The 21,823-nt window shown below is 37.9% G+C and overlaps 1 protein-coding gene across 10 annotated transcripts in view; it reads right to left on the bottom strand.

The window, feature by feature from the left end:
• stxbp5l (syntaxin binding protein 5-like) overlaps window positions 1-21,823 on the bottom strand; it is a 134,583-nt gene that overhangs the window by 64,237 nt on the left and 48,523 nt on the right. For all 10 annotated transcript variants that reach the window (XM_037109249.1, XM_037109250.1, XM_037109254.1 and 7 more), the window contains exons 3-4: window positions 9,389-9,470; window positions 1,546-1,646 (exon numbers count right to left, since the gene is read on the bottom strand). In XM_037109249.1, the coding sequence (XP_036965144.1) occupies window positions 1,546-1,646; window positions 9,389-9,470 (183 nt within the window). The remainder of the gene's footprint in view (window positions 1-1,545; window positions 1,647-9,388; window positions 9,471-21,823) is intronic.

Genomic DNA, 21,823 nt, shown 5'->3' with positions numbered 1-21,823 from the left:
GATGTGGAAGTACGATATGGAGATCCAAAGAGATGAGACATCATATCTGCTGTAAGAAAAGTATAAGTAGAGGGAACTTAAATTCAATTTGGCCAAGTTGGAAGAAATTCAACCATTTTTTCATATTTCACCAGAGAAAGTGTCTGGCTTACTGGGCCTTGTCTCCCACAACTGGTCGGCAAGGAATCATAATCATGCTTTCCTGGTCCATTGAAGCACTCATGTGTCTTTGTTTTTTAAACAGGTAGGGCCTGAGCTGTTAGAGAAAACTAACAAAATAGCAACCATCTCTGAACCACTCAAAGACTTGAGTGTTTCATTGGCTCACTGCTCCAGAAAGATGATGCTCAGCCACATCCGCAAAACTCCCACATCAAAGCAAACTGTGACATGGCTCTTTTTGCAAACACTTTTGCAAATTTTGTCCATTTGACCTTTATAAAAATTAAATACAACTCATCTCCCTCCATCTTCAGGTCTACTAAGCCACCAGAAGGAAAGTCTATTAAAATATTCCACCAGCTCGCTCTGCTGATGTAGTTTTTAGCGTTGATTTGAAAACTGGCTTATGTGTCACAAGGATTTAGGTGGCAACACGTTAAAGGAGATGGAGCAAGCTGCCTAATTACCAAATCTGCTCTCACAGCCAGTGGTGGGGGTAGTCTCACATGGCAGAGGGTGTTGCCAGCTGCAGCAGAAGACAGAGTTTCCAGCCAGCAAATTCCCTGTCTTAGGTTTTCTAGACAGGGTGAAAAGGGATCAGAGGCAGGACAGAGGAGCTGGCCTCGTCTTGTCAACACCCTGCTTCACTGTCTTCCAGGTTGAACTGATTAAATGTGTCTTCCTGGTGGAAGAACACTGATGCTGCAGCTGAGACATGGACCTTTATCAGTTGGGTGGTCTGCGAGAGAGGGTCTTTTCTAGAGAACAGAAGGCACAGCCTTCCATAATACAATTTTACACCGAAGTTAGCACATATTGTACATGAAGGTAAACCCACTAAAGATGGCTGATTGATTCCTATTCCATCGCCAGGAGATGAGTTTGCCTTTTTTTTCTGCTGTGTCATGTTCACCCTGGAAAACAGCCAACAGTGGAAAGCAATATGGAATGCCAGTGATGACATTATGGTTTTCACTTTCTCTGTTACACAAGTCTTTCTCTTTCAACATGGGCTAATTCTGAGCTCTGCTTAATGTAAAACTATTTACACGCCACGTCCAAAACTTCAGCACATTTTAAAGCTTGAAAAAGGAGATGAAAATAAGCATGTCCATCCAGGTGCATTACTCACAATCATAGCTGGAGCCTATAAAAATCTGAACAGCTGAGAGTTGCTTGGTCAGGCATTTAACGCTGTTTGCACCCTTTTCAACTGAAACCCAAAAAAACTATTTTTGTGTCTGGTGTTTCTTGTCCTGTGTTTTATGGGTTTTGGTCACACATTTGTATAACAAGGGATGCTTCTTTTGGATCCCTGATTAGAACTGCTGAGCAAAGTATGGAAAGCATGTGTGTGTTTTATGTTGTGAAATGTATGCTTACCTCTCTCTGTTGAACTTGAGCGAATGAAGGACAGCCGGCCGCCTCTGACGGAGGTTCCACAAATGTAGCGTGTCATCTGCACAGGCTGTGACCAGCGCCCCCTGAAGGACAAAAAACAAAAAAACTATGATTAATGAATCTTGCCATTTGGAATTAACCCAAGTACTGATGTCCTGATTGATCAGACTGTGAGCACAAAGAACAGTAGATTCCAGCGGTAAAACACCCAAATGTGAGTATGGTGACTCTTAGACTACACATGTAAAAGCAAGAGCACAAATCTAAATGCAGAGACGAACAGGCAACAGCACAGAAACAGGAAGACAGAGAGAGAAATGAGGACATTAAGAGTTTCTCCTGAGCTCCACCTGATTCTGGTCAGTTGAGACAACTGAAATGTTGTACTTCTTCAGCCTGTTAGGTGGCAGCAGGAGGAGATGAAAAACTGAAATGTTTCCAGCTATTAAAAGCTGAACTGTAATTGTGATGTAAGCATCTGCATTTTGTCTTAGTAACCACAGCTGACAGAATAATGGTTTTATGATATGTTTGAAACAGTTAAATGGTTTACATTATAAATAAATCAAAACACGTTTAGGCTTCAAACATCACAAGCAAACACTCCACACATAAGACATACTGTATTTTAAAGATTACCTCCGAAAGCACACATAAACTATTAATGTAGATATGCAAATGAAGATTTCAGACATCTCCTCATAAACCTAGTGAAAACCTGTTTACTCTAAAGCCTACCCACCAGAGCAAACATCTCGTTAGAATTTACAGATTGTGCATGAAAACATAATAACAGGAATTTGCTCTTACATGTAAATGGTTAGTTTGGTCTACTTGTGGAAATAATTACTTCAAAATATTACTTCATCATTTTGGGTAGTCAAATAAACACAACTCCATGGAAACTGCCTCTTAAAAGGTGTGCCTTTGTGGCAAACCACAACAGTGTTATACTGACATTACAATTAACAGACAATTTTAGACGACTGTCCCTCTTCTAAAAATTGTAAAATAAAAAATTCAAATTTTGTGTCCTCTGTCTTTTGACTCCATGCAAGATCACACAGATATATTATGAAACAGGATGAAAATTGTAAGAGAACAATGACAATCATTGTTGAATGGTGTTAGCTGGTATCAGCTCTAGCTCTTCTGAGGATTGTAATTACAGTGAAATTCCCAGTGCGGCTTTGCTAGCAGAGCATCACTGTGTAGACTGTAGCCCAGAGAGAATAAGCTTTAGATTACAAACTTAATCATGGGATTAAAGACTGCACCAAGCAAGGGAGGATGCACAAATCATTGCCTCTAACTGATCTACATAGAAGTGATTGTGTCCCTCTCACTCACTGAATCTCTCACCCTGCACAAGAGAGTTGGTTGCATAATCGTTCATCGGTAGGTAAGGAAAATAAAAAGTAATTATGAGACTGCATGACTACTATATTGTACCTGTTATACAAATTGAGGATTCTGTCTCAGTATTTTCTCAGGTTGTTCAAAAAACTACAAAATTGTATTATTTTTTGGAAAAGAAAAGGATTTATTACCGTCAGGCAATAAAAGGATTTTGTATTCACTGGCAAAAACTAATCTGTGAATAATTTCCCTCACCCCACCAACACCCAATTTCTAGATATGATTAAACAACCTTAAATTTTCAGTGCAGCCTGTGACTCTTACATCTCACTTAAAAACATGACAGCTACTTCGGAAAAGCCTCTCTGCAAAGTGAGCAATGAAGCCTTGTTTATGAGGCAAATAATTGATCTTCCCAAGTTAATTCAACAGGAAAGAAAGCTTTAATGAACAACATAATTATTTGAGCATTTTCTGCCTACCGCCTCCTATTTTGTTCGACACCCCTGTCTCTCCATACATGAAAAATAAAGGTTTAATGAACAACATAATTATTTGCGCATTTTCCGCCTAGTGCCTCTAATTTTGTTTGACACCCCTCTCTCTCCATACATAGTAAAGGTTATGCTGCTCCTTAGCCATGTCAAATTTGACTGATGGGGTACATGCTGGATGATTACAGGGTAATTTCAGGAAATGACAATGTCTCATACAGAACTGAATTACTTTTTTTCTTCTTCTTTTACTTTTTTTCACATCATTCATGTTTCTAACTTGATTTGATTAATGTAAACGTTTTTAATTATGTTGGTGAAATGCATGCTTCTTGGATTTCACATGTTTATACAAAGTATTACACTATATTCTCTAATGTCTATGAATTCTATTTTATAAGTTAGTGTCTCTATTTCCTCTGGCACCATCTTAGATGAAGCACATCTGAATATTAATAGTAAGATGTTTGAGTGTGTGCTAGTTTGTCTCATTATTGCCTTCTAATGGCACTGGCTTTTGCAGATTGTCAGAGGTTTTTTCTGAATTTGACTGATGATGGCTTTGACGAAAAATGATAGACTTTTTATTCTTTCATGTGCTTTTAGGTGGCCCATAATTGGCTGTCATCTTATTGTCATTTCATTTAATTATCCTTATTTAATTCAGGCATCACTTACACTCACACTACTGTAATGACAAAATCAGGCAAACTGGTCATAATGACACAGATTCAAAAATTGAAAAATGTGCTCTAAAATGATAAGAAACTACAAGGAGACAAACATGGCAATACATAACTAAAAGTGAGATGCATACAAGATAAATGGCAGACAACCATATAGGACAGCATGTAGTTAAAAACAATTACATCCAAATGCTGAGTAGTTTGAAATCAAAGTCTTAAACTGACCTTTAGGTACAGCTGTATCACATTTAAATGTTCGTTCTAAAGTTCCAAGTGTATGGAGCACTGAAACTGAAAGCAGTTTTACCAAAACTTAGCATTTTCCAACCTTCGAGTGGAATAACAGTCACCAGTAATAAATCTGAGGGCAGAGTGATCAGAGTCTAGTGGCATAAGAGTGGAGACAGAGGCATGTCTATAGAAAACGTCAATGTAATCCAGGGCAAATAAAAAGACAGTTCAAGTGATCCATTTCCTACCGAACATGGGGAAAGCAGTTCTGTTTCTGTATAAATAACCAATTTTTCGTCTTTTACATTGCTAAGAATTGTGAAATGTGAATGTGAGTTTCTGATCCAACCAGATACCCAAATACAGGAACCCTTTCAATAAATTAGAAATAACATGTCAGAGAAATGCTAGCAATCATCGCAATCCGTAATCATCTCTGTCACCTTGACAACACTGTTAATTACTGCACAATTATCGAAGGGTGATTTTCAAGACTTTTTCCTATGCTGGTGAAGTTTGTTTTTATCACCTGTATAAGTGATAGGAGGAGGAGCAGCAGCTAATTAAGAAGTTACACCAGACAGAAAGAAAGAGAATGTGAGAAGCAGACAGGGTGAGAACCAGGTCCACAACTCCATTATAGTATAATTATCTTGATGTCTCAATGGCAACACAGGTGAGGCGACTGGGCGAAGTACAGTATAAAACATGGAAAAATGACAATCAGCAGAGATGTAAGAAAGTTGCACTACAAAATCATCTAAAAAAAAGGCTTTTGGCACTGTATTCATTCTTGGTCTAGTAAACTGATAGCTCCCCTTGACATTTCTCATCGCCAACATGTTTTTGGGGTTTTCTTGCCAGATTTTTTTGACCATATTTGGAACAGGGTGGACCTGGGGAGGACAGCCTAGTTGGATCTGACTGAGAACCCGAGGACTGCCACAGTGGCAACTTGCAAATTACAAGGTTGTAAAGGTTGTAAAGTTTACCCCACTTTATCCTCTATTCTATTCTAAATGGGACCATAATTTACAAAAAAAAAAAAAAAAAATCATGCATACTGGTGAAGACTTGAAACCAAGGATTGAGGCATAAACCCAGTAGGAAAACGTTTACTGAGGCAATGAATCAAGGGAGAAGTAGGGTAACTTTCTCATAAACTGACATACAATCTGACATATTTTTGCAACCAGTTGAGTTGACTCCTATGGTCCATTAAAAAGAATCTATTATTGGTTGATCCATCAATACGTCAGACAATGTCTGGTCTGATACAAAGCCAATTCTTTCTTTAAGGAGAAATCACTGACGTGTTGAATTAATCTATATGGGTCGAAGTTCTTCGAAACTGAAAAAGGTGAATAGTAGCCCAGACAGCCTCTCTGCACAAAGAGGAAATAAGACTTAAAGCTGACTAAGAGACCTAACTTATTAGGATAGACAGTTATTGAGGAAATGGGGCTTCATTAACTATATGCAATCACAAAGTTTCCCTTGAACCTTACTTTCCTGCCATTGTAAAAATAACACCATTCAACATAGTTCTGAGGAATGGGAAGTTTGAATGTTCCTCAGACAAATTCCCATGCTATGTATCTCATTAATGCAGCAGATGGAAAAGTGCTTGGAAAACATAATTTCTTGTCATCAATTTTAAAGCAGTAATTTCTCACATTCTTTTTGATGTTTGTTTGTCAGTGTAGTCTGATTGATGTAAAGATCATATAAACTGATAAAAACAAACTTTACAAAACAAGTTTTTTGTAACTATATTCAATTATCCCATCCTTTCATGTGACTTTTACATTTGTTTTTGTAAATACACCACAACTAAATACAAGACTACACATCTTGTTTAGAAAAAAAACACTGTTACTGTGCTTCTGCGAACCCATCAAGCAATCCTTCTCACCTTTTCCTTCCCTAAACAGTCTCCCCGGTCCTACCTCATCTGACAACAACCTTCAGCAGCCCCCTCAGCCTCTTTAGATGTATTATTCATCAAGCAAAATAATGAATTCAGAATAGGCAAACAAACACATTAATTAGCCTATTCATACCCTCCAATGACTCAGTGTCAGAAAAAAAGAGAGAAAGAGGGGGGCTTATGAGGGTGACATGGTATAAGATTATCACAACATGATAAAATGGGTGACAACTAGATGTGTTGCATTGTGCAACTTCAGAGTGATACAGAGAAGATATATAAGCTTAATACATGCTCAGGCTCACCATTCAGAAATACCTGCATAATTTCTCCTCCTTTGTGAGTTCATACGTCTGAATGGAATAAGTCATCCACCTCACTGAATGTCAAGAGCCAAGGCTGAATATTCAAGTCACCCATTAGCAGGGCAGCAGACAGCCCACACACTGAATCCAAGCAAGGGCAATGACATACAGCACTGCTATTAGTCCCTCTGTCAAACGATGACCCAGGGTAGTCACTCGAGGTTTCATTAACATACAAGACTAGTGGGTAGGTATTGCATGTGTATCAAGGACTGGTGGTAAACTCTAATTCTGATGTGCCAAACTAGAAATGTGTCTTTAACACTGGTCATTGTCAGTGCATGTAGCAATGCTGGAGTATTCTGTAGCCAATAGCTAGCATTTCCAATTGTAAGTTTAAACCTAATACGAGCTGTTCTGACAACTAGAGATAGCTGATTTTGTATTGCTTGGCAGTTTTTTTTGACTGTAGGTAGATGACCAAAGCCTTTATAACTCCATGATGTTGCAAAAGTAATAATGAACTAAAATATCTTTAATATTATGTCTTGAATCAAATTATGGAAAGTAGAAACCGTTATACCAAGTATTGGTATCGATAGGATTATTGATGTTGGATATAAATAAAACAATAAACAATACCTATCCTTACTTGTGTGAAGTGGGTATGCACAGAAACACACACACACACACAAACGCACACCCATAAACACACAAACCGATCACACTGGAACACAGATGCTATCGCGGTATATGTTCTCACAACCAGATACCCACTTTGGAGTTACACAAACATTTGGATGCCTGCACATATACTTAGACCCACAGGCACATACTCATACACGCAAAGTCAAAACCTGTCACACAAACATTCCCCTCTTAAGGCCCATCTACCTCCATTTGCCTCAGACACATCACAAGTACTCCAATGAGTAATAAAGAAGTGGGCTGAAAGAGCCAGTGGGCTTTAAAAGAAGTAGAGTGGGTAAAGAAAAAAAAAAGCAAAGACAGGCAGGATAGAGCGCTTAGATTACAGCAGAAGAAAGGAGAAACAAGAAAGAGAAACACAGCTTGGTGTTGCAGACCCGTGTGACTCGGCTTCTGCTCTTTAAAGAGACCTTTTATTTCCTTGAATACACCTACTAGTGCTGTTAGTAAACACTATGTGACATCAAACTGCATCACACTGAGACAACTGCTGTTTAAGTCCAAAAATCAGCCACTTGATGCTGAGACCCGCCATGTGTCAGGCAGCCCACACAGTACTGGTCTGTCAGTAGAAAATTAAGCAGTGAGGGAAAAATGGTTTTACAGGCAGAGAGGTAGGTAGTATGTAATTTCTGCTGGTAGTGTTCACTCAATCAAAACCACAACAAAAGAAGTTTGATGAAGTTGTGACGTTGGACAGGATAATGGGAATTGTTGGCACCATTGTTACAAAAACACCATTGCTGATAACAACAAATAATAGTTCTCCATCACAAATGCACAGACAATAGTAAACAAAAGAGTGGCAAGCTAGCTAGTTTGTTCCTTTCATGCTCTTTGACGTAGCATCTAGTGTTTCCCCAGAAGTTATTGTAACGAGAGGGGATAAAGAAGGGATATGACGCCATTAACAGGTGACCAAATTTAATGCACCATTGCCTTTAATAAAAATGAAACATTTTGGAAAATGTAAGAACAGAACCCATAAACATATATAACATAGGTATGATAGATATTATATCTTAAAATAAAAATAAAATCAAAAAAATGAGCAGCACCACCATAGGAACGACTGAAAATCAATAAATACTTACACTCAAAAAAATAACTCCATGGGACTGGATGGTACAGCAGAAAGCAAGAAGATTCTCAAAAGTCTATATTGAAACTCGTCAATGTGTATTTTCTTCTTAACAACGGGAAAATAATCTATCCAAGTCAAATCATACATTGATTGAATTTGAACACCACACCATTCAGTTGAAACAACTAACAATAGTGTGAAATTGAATTCATCTTTCATGCAATCTCATGAAACAAGATGCTCCGATAAACTCTCATTTTCAAAATGAGTTCTCTGTTCTTCACCTCTCCTTTCGACCAACTAAAGAGCTTGCGGCACTACAAATTCTCAGCTCAGGGCTCCCCTTAGCCCTGAACATAGCCCAGAAGTTGACCCTTGGCCAAGATTTTACCCTTAATCCCAGCATTGTATGGTTCACAGTGCATTTCTACTAGCCCTGGGTTAAGTGTCCATTGAAACATGCGGCTAATGTTGACATCATAAGGGTCCCATCAGCCATATACAAGATAGTCTATATCTTCCAATTTGGCCAAAAGAAAGAAGTAGAAAAAGTCAGCTTCCTTTTTAAAATATTGTATATTGTTATCAACAAATGGCTTTAAATACCCAAATAAAATAGTGATGCATGATATGGATTCATTTCAGCTGATAACAATAACCAAAAATGACCTTCTTTTATTGTTCCATGCCCACAAGATTACAGATAATTTCACATTTTTGTATTCTAATGAGCAGTTCATCACCTGTAGTTCATGCACACCTGAGGCTTGGAAAGGTTATGAAAGTCAATAAATTCAACTCCACGCTTACCCAGATTATAAACAGGAACACAGTTCTTCCTTCCAATAAACAGCTAAAATCTAAAAGCTCCACCAGGCCATCTCAAACAGAAGACATTAGAGCCCACAGTGAGAGGTCATTTGAATTCTTAGAGTGGACAGGTTGCTTCTGACATAGTGATGATGGTGACCTTATAGGGTGACCAGAGGAGCTTAATAAAACCATTGTAATGTGTGAGTTTGACTTACCTCATTGACGAGGAACTGCAGCTGAAGAACAGCCGCTCCACTCTCATGCTGACAGTAGCAATCTACCCCCGGTCGTCCAAGTCTGATGACATCACAAAGTCAAGGAAGTGTATGGAAGGAAACTACAGGTAAATCATCACAAAACAAGCAAAAACAGTACATATTTGTTATGTACACATTGTGGTGGTAAAAACATAGAAAAGACACATCCAGCTAACACTTGGAAGTTGGAGTCAGAGAACGGATAAAGAAGAATTAGTTGTCTCACCTACTGTAGTTGCTGTGTTTGAACCTTTGCTATAGGCTTTCATGTGACTTTGTAGATTCTATTTTGTAAGATGTATCTGCAACAACTGTGATTGCACTAGGCAGAAATAGTACAAAACGCTATGAGCGCCTGCCACTGGCCTGGTATGAGCAGGCAGGTAGTGTATTGTCAAATCCGGTTAAAGAGGATGACTGAATTTTAAAAAAAGTCTGTTGAGATGATTGATGATTGCTGACACACCCCCTACTGTACATCTCCTCCCACCACGGGAAAGTCAAGTTCAAAGCCAAGTATCCACGTAAGCAAGCAAGCAAGGTGAGGAGCAAAAACCACTGTGTGCCCGGTTTTATATTTCACCAGTGCTGTCAAAAACAGGGATGATCAAACAGCATAACTGTTCAGTTGAAGGACAGATATATAAATTTGAAAATACAAAAAGTTGCTGAGAGGCTCCAACACATTTGCTAGAGGGCAAGTAAGTACTTTAAATAAAGCTAATTTGGGTAACATTTTATAATAACCATAATGAATAGATGGTTAATTAATAATAATTAAAAAAAAGCAAAAAATGTATTGTACAGTTGCAATTGATGTTTACAACACTTTGTAAATGGTTAACGCATATTTAATATCATCTTTCAACTTAATTTGGGTGGCCTATAGGAAATAACAACTAATAAGAACCAAGGACCAAAAAACAACACCACTCCGTGCCAGATTTTCATCTTGTGTCTCCATGCGTACCTCCTCTTCGGTACCTCCAGCTTGGTTGTGCTATCCAACTAACACACCCATAGGCTACTGGAAGCCTTCATAGGGCACGTAAATATAAAAAGTAAAGCCTAGAACTGGTATTTGTGATTGGTGGCAGTGTTGTTGTCCATTATGCACTATCTTTTTTTTTTTAGCATCAACTCCTAACATCATACCCCTGCACATAATGACTGTATTTACTGAATGTGTAAATGAGATCAACAAAAATATTTACATGAAAACTGGTTAAAAAAGAGATCAGGTTATTGGAGGAAGCAAAATCTCCAAGCACATCCTTCAAAGCAGGTGGAAATCAGCAGGAGGGGGAAATGATACAACATTAAATCCCAGCCAGTTGGATCTGGTACAGGAGCAGCTATTTAATCACTATAGGTTTCATAACGTTGCCAACATTGCTCGAGGTACAGCACAGAAGCACATGTAATCAGTACTGCAATAAAGAAAATGGCCCTGTTATGCCTCAGTATTCATTAGCATCCTAAACCAGGTAATTTAGATGTTTTAGTCATGATGTTACTGCAGTCAGTAGGAACGAAAACCGAGTAAATCGCTTCAGCGTCAATGTATAGAATTGGTTATTCTTGTAAAGCACATTACAACTTGAAGAGTTTAAAAGCAAGTAATGTTACATTTTTTATATAGCATGATAAGATTTTTTTTGTCTTCCAAGAATAAGAGGAACTGATTTACACTTTCTTATCCCACTTTACAGGCAGTTTTTATGCTTTAGTGTGATTGTAGGTGCATACCAAATATATTAGTGTTACAATACAAAATTTAGGGTGACCCAACTCAATCCTTTTCTCCCTCTAGGGATTTGTGTCAACCTCACTAGGCATCAGCGGCTTCCCACACCTTGAAAACAGCTCTGGGCACAGTGATTGTATAAGAGTTCTCAAATCATTTGTTTTCAGTTGTCTGACGGTGCAGAAAATGTGTCAGTGAGAGAAAGTGCATGCTTAGTTTTAATGAAACATAATATGATTAGACAAATAACAAAGGAATAACCTGCTGCAATGGAAACGGGTCAAGAGAGGAGGAAGGGGTAGCTGTTTTCCTAATATTTGGAGTTATGGACACAGATGTATGAAAGAATGTTTTAAGGTTCCTCTATGCGTAGTGTGTACAGGATATCTAGTTGCAAAATCATGTGACAGACAACAAAAGCTAGTCAAAGCAGAGCTACAGAATAATAAGGGAATACAAAGCTTGGATTCCACACAACACTAGCTGTGTTCAGTAAGGTGTAACACACAGCAGATTTGCTTGAGAACTCAATCAGAAATCCAGCAGATTGACAGTATGCAGAGTGAGCACCTCTCATTTCAGTTTCACTATGTACTTGGAAACCAACAGGGCAGAAACATCCAGACAGTCTTGCTAGACTGACTTATCACAACGACAGCAGCAGCAGCAGCCACGGACTCTGATATGGGGAACTGTTGAAGCGGGCAGCAGATCTCAGGTGCACTGGGGAGGAAAAGACTCAAGATAGTTCATGGTTCAAAATGCTGCTTATGACCCTGGGAAAGTTTCCAAAGTAATTCTTAACTTTTGTATAATGCACCTAAATAACATACATGCAACAAGCATTATTAAGATGCCTTTTTTGTTTTAATAAGTTTGTTTTGTTTGAAATAAGAAAAATCAGTGTGTATTTTGTAAACCATTCTTTAGGAAAACTGACTATAAAATGTGGCAAATGGCATGTGTTATGGATCTGTCTGAATCTATTTTGTTTTTATAATATTAGACAATGTAATTGATACTCTCAAAATATGTTCTTTACCCAGAAGAAGCATGTTTTAATGAGTGCCCAGCACCACACAGTTTGATGTTTTAGCATTAAAGTTTAACAACGTGACGGTGCGAGAATTTCCCATGCAATTAGGAAACATCACAATGACTGAATAATGGTCAAAGTTGGCTTGACAACCCCTTGGTGGTTGTGTTAAATATAACAAAATACTCTTGTATGTAAATCTTTATGACTTGTGGTTTGCATAGTCGTTTTGCCCACTGGTTTGGAGGAAAAAAATAACTCAAATACTTAAGTTAGTTAACTCAATTAACCACATCGCATACATCAGCTATACTAAAGTGACACACTGACTCTTGTTGTTTACATTTCACCTGATGGAGTTTTATTAAAATGGGGATTAAGTGACATGCTTACATTAGGTTGTTAAAAAATGTAATGTAATGCAGGATAAGACCACAGTCCATGAGACAACATATGCACAGAATAACAGTGTTGCTTTAAAAAAAAAAAAAAGGAATTTTACAATTGATTTCACTTTTGTCTCTCTATCTGTCAACTCTCTTCACTCACTCTTATCCAAAGATACTGAACTACATCAGTGAGGGAACAAAAAAGAAAAAAGTCAAAAAACAAATATTTAAGCTTTCTCAGAGCAGAGAGGTCTTTTGTGCCCATGTGCCCACGCTGAGCCACCAAATGGAAAGAAAAATCTGTTTTTTGACCTGTGGCAATACACTAAGCACAGGGAACAGGCAGGTCCGCTTAGTCAGGCAGTCTATATGTATTTTACTTTGAATACCCACACAGTGGGTGACTTCCAGTACAAAGGCCTTCGATAAAAACAAGTCAGGGGTGGCTGCTCTGAGTGTGTTGCAAAGTGTCAGTATTGACAAACTGTTGGGTATGGCACAGCTGATGCTATTACAGGTATGATACACAAGCCACTGGTGTAGTTTTCAGCATAGACCAGTTTCCACCTCTACTATCTGAATCATTTCTGAGCTGCTAAACAATCACATGTAATTCTACATAATGTTGTCAAATGAGACAGATTCAGGCTCAGAATTCAGTTGCCAAATAAAAGTTCTTTGGTGTGGCAGGAATTTGGGTTGAGAATTAAGAAGAGCTTTGTGAGGAACATTTTTTTTTATTTTCGTTTCATTTAATTTATCTAGTTTTTTGTCTTACATTGTCTACTCTTCTTAGTATTTTATAAGATTAAACTATTACTGGCTATAATTTTGTATTGTATTATTTTCCTTGTTTTGTTGATCCTCTCTGTGAAGTGCTTCTTTGTTAAATACTGACAATGTAAATTTCACGTGTATAAAATGTACAGTGTGTATTTGTACATTTCTTTCTGAAAACATATACTGTATTGTAAGTTGTAATGTCGTGCTGTAGACTAATCCGTATGTTCTCAAGGATGGCAAAAACACTGACTGTCCATTGACGGCAAAGAGCAATAGATCTTTAGAAGTGGTCAGAATATATTAAAATCCGTTGACCATCTCTAGGTCAAGTCACTCAAAGAAAAGTGTGAGGGGATGTGTGCGCATGATTCAATGGCTGATTTGAAAGGGAGTACTGGCGACAGACTTACAGTAAATCATCTCTCTGTCAGTCTGGATCATTCTCCCCCTGACAGGCGAGTCTTTGTACAAACCCCATTCAAATTCACATCACACTCGGGACTGCATTAAAACACATAAGACGCTGTCAAAACACAAAGCTGATGTGAAGGTGAAGTCGCCCACATCCATACAGGAGACAATCACTGTATTACTGCCAGCTGACAGGAGAGAATGCCAATGAGAAATTTCTGAACCTGGGCTGATGTATTTGAAGATTTTTACAGTGAAAACCAACCAAGTGACAGCTAATAAATGTCATGAATTTAAAGTGAAACACATGTTGTTGTTACACCATTGGCTGCATATAAAGATGGAGGACAAGGCAGCTCTCCGGAAGTGAAGCCGAAATGACCCATTCGCCCCCTGGTGGCTGGCTGCAGAAGCGGTCGTAAATCCTGACCCCTCCATGTTCGCAGATGTGACGTGAGTCAGACTACAAACTCAAAGCAGATGTCAAATAAATGTTTTTTTCATTTAAGGTTATATGTTCAAGTCTTCGTTGTTCTGATAAGTTTGGATTTTTTTCTGATATTGATGCTATATAAAAACATTGAGATGACATAATTGATAGCTGAGCCCTGTTGTATTTCAGGTTCATTTTGCAAATGCAATGTACAGCTTTAAATCCCTCAATGCATTGTACAGCTTTCACAGTACAATGCATCCATATTTGCCTCTGGGGTGGTCAGTGCAAACGACTGCACAAGGGCCCCCCCGCCCCGGCTCAAAACATCTTAAAAGTAATGTTGTTAAAATACTCGTTAAGAAAGAGAAAGATGGGAAAGCATTTACTGTCAAATGGAAGCGTTTAATAACTTTAGTGATGTGAAGATCAGTCACATTCAGTTTTGTGAATCCATTAGTTCAGCATCCATAACCTTCTTGTATCCACATCTTAGTGGAGGACACACTGCTAAAACAGCACTTTTGAATCTGAGGTTATTTTCTGCTTCATAGCTTGGGGAAAATCAGTTACAGCATTCATTAACCGACAAAAAAACAACTCTTATTATTTGAGACAGTTGGCTAAAAGTTAAAGCTGCATAAAAGTGGATTCAAGATGCATTATTCCCGAAATTTCAGTTACATTCAATGTAGCTTTGGATGTTCTAAATAGGAAAACAATTTCACACTTAAGAACACTTTACACCTTTTAGAGCGATGAAGGATGTAAGGCAAACATTTGCTTTATATAGGTGTAAACAGGTAATGAAGGTATTGTTTGCGCATGTGGCTTTGAGAAAACAACACCTGCATAGTTGCATTGGTAAAACAACAGGGCTAACAGCTACAATTTCTGATAAATTATCGCCAACTTGCCCTGCTGTGGATAAACAACCAAATTAGTTCAAAATGAATCTAGGGCTGCACACAATGGGCTCCAATCATGAGCGTGTATTTATCTCAGCAGGGAAAACAACGGATATAGTAAGTCCATTTCAATAAACGGTGACAATCGGTTTTGATTGCACTGCAACAATGATAGGCAAAGACAACAGAGGAAGGGACAGAGAGGAAAGCATTTTAATTGCCTCACAGTGGACTAAAATTGCTCGTGCCTTAATTATCTATGTAAACAACATGCAAGGCAGCATCAAATGAGGAGGCCAATCATCTACTTCTAGAAGTAAATCAACATTAACAAGGCTTTCATCTACATGGTGTTTGATGAACAAACACCATAACAAAGCATGAGGATCTTATTATAAAGGAGTTTTTCTTCTTCAAGCTGAAACATAACTGACAACTCATCAAGGGACATACACCAACTTTGACTCTTTGTTCTCCTTCAACATTGTTTTTTCTCACCTTTGAACTTGTTCAACTCCGACATCAACCCCTATGGTTGCCTGTCAATCATTGGTGTGACATTAAAAAGCATCCTTCCTACCACTGGTTAAGATGACATTTACAACCCTGACAAACAGTAATGGTTTTATAGGCGTGAGGATGTTTCAAACTAAGACAAACTTGACTACACAAAACTGAATACACATTCCAGTCCACAAGCTCCACTGAAGTCCTTGTCAAGCACGTAAAAGCTAAAAATATGTGATGACGTGGACATCCTTTATGTCATATCTAATTACTGTTGTGGCAAAAACAGAATCAATTAAATGATTCAACAACATGACATGGGACACATCAAGGAACTGGTAGTTGGAAAAAGTGTTTGCTCAGTATTAAGCTTGAAACCAGAGTTTAGACTTACAACTACATTTTACTAAAGACCAAAAGTCTCTCTCTTTAAGGCTGAAACATGAAGGCAGTCACATGAAGTCTGCCGTGTCTGGTTTCCTCTCAGTGCCTGACGGCTGAATCTGACTGTGACAGACCTTGCTGCAGTCACCTGGTATTTTCATCCTGCTCTGTCAACCCCACACCCATTACATGCCTTGTTTTATTAACAAGGTGAATGCAGGATTTGACAGAGCAAGGACACGAGAATACCTGATTACAGCATCCACAACAGTATAGATACTACAGCCAAAATAAGCAACGTCCATATGCTCCTACCATATGATATAAATGTAAGTGAGGATTGCAGGTGACATAAAAATCCCTTACCTTATGGATATGTGGTGTGATATGATGGCTAGCAAAGTGTTTTCAGTCTCATTTAACACTCTGATTTGTGTGATAACACATGGAGCACATGGTGAACACCTCCCATATGCACAATTTGTTTAAGAGTGTAAATGTATGTTTTTTTTGGTATATGTCTTTAAAGTATGTGCGCATCTAATGTCTTTGTGTGTCAACATTTGTGTGGTTAAGACTGGATTGGCTGTTATGCCTAGTTTATACATGAAATTCGTATGATTCTCCAAAATCCTGGCATAACTTGAGGTTAAATTGACTTTAAACATAGTGCTTGGTTGGATACAGGATACAGTATAATTGTGTTATATGGTAAATCTCCTTCAGCAATGCCGTCTCTTTCCGGGCTGTTGAGCAACCAAAATCAAATCCAATTTTTGATATTTTACAAAACATATTTTTGAATTTATATGTTGAAAATCAACTTAGCCATCAACAGCTACAACACTTTCTACAGACTAAACATCTGATCTCATCTTTGCTATCACAGAAAATAAACATAACCTTTTCTCAGTTATAATCACCACTTTGTTTTTTGTATGCAGCGTCATACAATTTTTTACCTTAAAACTATACGTCATCCTCAGATGGGAAAACAGTTGCATCCAAGAAAAAAAACAGACTGAGATGTGAATCAGACAGTGACTGTGATTGTCTCCCATTATTTTGTCAGACTTTGATTACTATGTCTTCTTCCTTGTAATTTTACTTTGTGCAGAAAGGTTTGATTTGCCTGCAATAAATGACAGCATCTTCCCACTGTTTTCAAATAAATTGTTGATTTTGGTGTGTTGACTACAGGGTAGGGGTTCACAGACTGGCAATCACAATCATGTTTAAAATAAACTCAAAGATTAGATAATCTGTTGATTGCCACACTATGGTGAAGACATTGTTAATACTACTGGTCGCTGGGTTTGGGAATTAACTTCCAACATGTTATAATTGCATAATTCATGTTAATAACTGTGTTTTGCAAATCCCTCAATGGTTTGTCAATCAACAACATAAGCCTGGTTTCACTGTTAAACTGGATTAACACTGGATTAACTTTTCCTGAACTCTGATATCTGCCTCATTTTATTTAGTCACAATTGCTCGCTGTCTACCATCTGATCTCTGTATTTCTGTGTACTGTTAGGACATCACATGACTGGAGTATTTTTTCAAAAAGTCCCTCATCATTCACAACGGCAACACCTGATATATTTTTATGTTTTGTACAGTTGATTTGAGCAGAGCTGTGGGCTGTGGGATTGGAATCTCTTTTTAGAGGTGAGTCATATAAAGTTTATGATATGTGATGAGTTTATTAATTTGGCAGTAAGAAAGAAGATATCACCAACTGAGTCTTGAAATGTTTTGCATTTTGATGTGTTCAGGAAGCAACTGTGGAGAGAAAATACTCAATTTAACCTGTTTTGTTTTTCAAATCAGTGTTATTTGTGAAATTACAGCGAAACTCAGGAAATAAAGTGTGTGTGTCCACTCTTCACCTTATCAGCAAAAATAATTCACATTCATTTGGCCATTACCACCTATGGTCACAACTGAGTGGTGAAGTCAAAGTTGGTGGTGCATTAAGCTGCAGCCCTTCTAACAGGTGCAGGAGCTGGGACTTCTTTTTCTTTTTGGCAATTTGGGAATTTATATTCCATTACAGACATTCAATAAAAGCGAGAGAGAACTGTGTTCTGGCTCATGATTGTTTCATTAGGGATCTCATCAGCACTGCTGTAATGGCCTCTTGCTGGACATGCCTCTACCAAACATGTACTGCATCCAAAAATTGCCTACAATGACCTAAATGCTCAATATCTGTACTTCTGCTCATAGGGCTAGTATCATTAAAAATGCATAGATACCAGTACTAAAACTCTTGACTTCGATACAGGTCCTGAAAATTTTACACTACACACACACTTGGTGAGCCGCAGTGTGTATCTTTTTGGATGTACTGCTTAGAATCTAATCCTTGCCTGTTGGAGAAGTGTAATCCGGATAACCTGTGCCAACAATGAACTAATTTTACAAGCAGTTTTAGACATTACAAGATTGCTACGCAAGTTGCTGTCCGCCATTGTCTGTTATGTTGTTGATGTCGCTGTCCCATAGTACTGTATGGTATGTACACAGTGCTATTTATGCTAGCATATTCTCAAGTGCTTGCATACCGTAGTGTTTAGCCGGAAATAGTATGTATTTGACATACTCAGTTTTTAAATGTACAAAAATAAAAATCTCATTTTAACATACTAAATAGCATATAGGTATGGAGTTTCAGACACATGGATGGATTTTCTGTGTTGAAGACGGAAGCCAACGTTTGACCTAAATCCAGCTCCAGCTCACAAAACACTCGAAAACCCCTCGATGACATTTCAGATGCTACGACTATGTTTTTGTACATGTAGTGGTTTTAAAATCTTGGGCTGGGCTGCTGTTCAAAGTGCTGACTTTTAACTTCATCACCATTAGAGCCTTAAAATGTCTGATGATTACACCACAGTGGTCTTTATATGAATTGATCCCAATGTGACACCTGGTTTCTCAATCTAATTGACCTGCTATCCACTCATACTCTCTTCATCTCCCTCATCTACACTCAGAACCTCTCCTTCATCCCGTATGAATTACTCTGGTCCTGCCTCTATTACTGAGAGTGTGTGTGTGTGCGCATGTTGTGTGTGTGAAGGGGGTGTATAATAACTGTTTTGTTTGTGTTTAATAATGCTGGTGGAGCAGTGGGGACACAGCTGGGCAATTTAGATTTGAGTATAAACATCTCACAGAGGAGTAGGTACATTAAAAGTTGTATGAGCAGAGTGTGTGCCAGTGTTTGTCTATGGGTGTGTTGTGTGGGTGGCCGGCTGCCTGTTTGTGTTGGTACATACTTTATACAGATTTGTAAATTTGTATTTTATAATGTTTCCTCACCAAACGAGTTACCTGACAGCTCCACCTGCGTCTTGTAAAAATTCTATTGGCTTTGATCGCTTACATGCAGGTGATGACTTGACTTACAAACCTGCACACAAAAAATAAAATAAATGTCTTTACAAATGTAAATGTCATGTAAGCACATATCTGGCATGTGAAAACAATTGTGTGTAACGTATTGGTCTTCTTTAACTGTCTACATTACTATAACTATATTCTGTCCAATTTTAACAATGTCAGCGGTTCATTAAAACAGGATGATGTCATCCAATTGGTTCCGAGTCCCTGGTTTTAGACAAAAGTAGAGGGTCGTAGGTCATTCTGTTTAGCTGGCAACTATCTGGTTACCCATTTGAAATGACAGGTGGATTGTATCAGCTGTGTCGTTATTTCCTTGTGTGAGTCAATTGCCATTTCTGGTTGACTGACTTTTTTAAGGTGGTGTTTTCTGTGGTGAACCAATTCTTCCAGCTAACCCATTTAAACTAAAATCTAATGTTTGAATATGTTTCATGGCTATATATAGTACATTATATCAGCTTTCAGACTCAAGGCAAAAAAAAGCCACTATTGCTCCCACACACTTTATGTGCCAGGCAAACATATACTTACAAATATGTCTGAAGAAATCTATGTTTTGGGTCATCTGAGGAGGTGGCTGTGTCGATTGTGGCTTATCCAAAGAGAATACAGGGTGTTAAGCAAACTGTCAGCTAACTCTGGACTGATATCAGCATATGTATGAGAGATGATGACCCCCCGTACATTTCTGTCTTGAAAAAGCCATAGGAAAGCGTGTTCTGTGGCATGGAAGCATCCCTCACGTTTGTTTTGACAGCTATGATGCTCACTACCAAGAAAAGCTTTTTTCCTGCATGTGAGCTACTGCTCAGTCAAACAGTGAGAGGACAGCTGACAGCTGTAACTTCTGTTTGTTTTTGCTAGTGGACAATTTTAACAGGATTCTGTCAAACAATGTGTGATATCTGCATAATTAAAAATCCAGGCTGCTCATATCAGCTCACATGGGATTTGTTGGGAATGTCTATCAGACCAACAATCCATTGATTACTGTAAAGATTATGTCTTTTAACATAAACATATGCTTCTTTTCACTGTTCCTCTGTGATGTGATAAGAGCAGAGAGAAGAGAAATCTGTCTTGCTCAGGCGCTCATAATTTAAAGATATGTGCATGTTATTGGCTGCTTGATTATCTCACATCATTGTGATTAGAATGCCAAAGCACATCTGCTCTCTGCCAACCCCCTCTTCCATGCCAAGGACACACAGGCCCAATCTGTATTGAAAGAATGCTTGGCTGATTTTCTCAGTCAAGACTGTTTTGTGTTGGGTGATTATATAGAATAAATCAAGACAAAAATGACAAAAAACTCTAATTCTCCATGGTGAATCAGTCTCCAATACTACACTTTTATTTCCTTTTAAAAATAAACCGGAATGAATGGCTTGCTATTCATTTCCGAACTGTAACTATCAATATTTTAATGCCTTGCCCTGTCCAGTATTTGAGTAGTAGTTTAAAGCATTATCACCACATTTCTTTTTTTGTACATCTAATTTTATTGTCCTTGTCATTGTCTTTTCATTTTTGTTTTAAGGTATTTTCTACCTTGTGTGAATTACTGACTTGTTTCTGCAAATGTTTGTGTAAAGTAAATGCAAACATGCCATACATTGCCTTAACATTTTCATGCCAACACTCATTAACATGGAGTACTGGTGCACATGATGAACTACATGATAAAGACAATTAACATTCATGTGCAAATGAAACTCGGCTAGTGTAAAATTGCTTCACAAATGTTCAAAATGCAATTAAAACTTCAAACTTCTTGTTCCCACTATTTCTCTCTATCGCTCTTGCTCTCATTTAAAAAAGCATAATCCTGTCATGACCTCCTTCTCAACTTGCAGAAGTGGTGTTATGAATCAATATAATGTATTTTTAATTCCAATATGACATAAGTTATTACTGTAATGGTGCTGGATTGAGCATATAAATATCAAACTAGTATTGCTTCTGTGTGTTTTGTTATATAATACACTGAATTGCAAATCAAAGTCAGGCAACATTGAACTCAGAATGCATAACATGACAGGATTTTCAAACACAACCTGCAGATTTGTAGCTTGTGTCTTCTCGTTTTACCACAAAATGGCGCTTTCTTATGAACATATAATGTAACAAGAGGTTAATGTGTAATTAAGTCATTGATGTCATACTTTACTATCTTAGAGTAAAGTAACCACATTTCCCATCAGTCACAGCATTGATATGAAGAGTTGGAGTTTTAATCATCATAATAATCAGGCTGACAGCAGACAGTATAAGTGGTTTACTATATATATATATAATGTTTATCATTGGGCTGTTTTCAAAGTGACAAGAAAAACCTGCGGGCACAACCTGAACGCATGACATTTTTGGATGCA

This window comes from Acanthopagrus latus, chromosome 9 (genome assembly GCF_904848185.1).
Source record: "Acanthopagrus latus isolate v.2019 chromosome 9, fAcaLat1.1, whole genome shotgun sequence".
Lineage (NCBI taxonomy): Eukaryota > Metazoa > Chordata > Actinopteri > Spariformes > Sparidae > Acanthopagrus > Acanthopagrus latus.
Note: the sequence above shows the minus strand (reverse complement) of the source record. Positions and strands in the feature narration are given on the sequence as shown.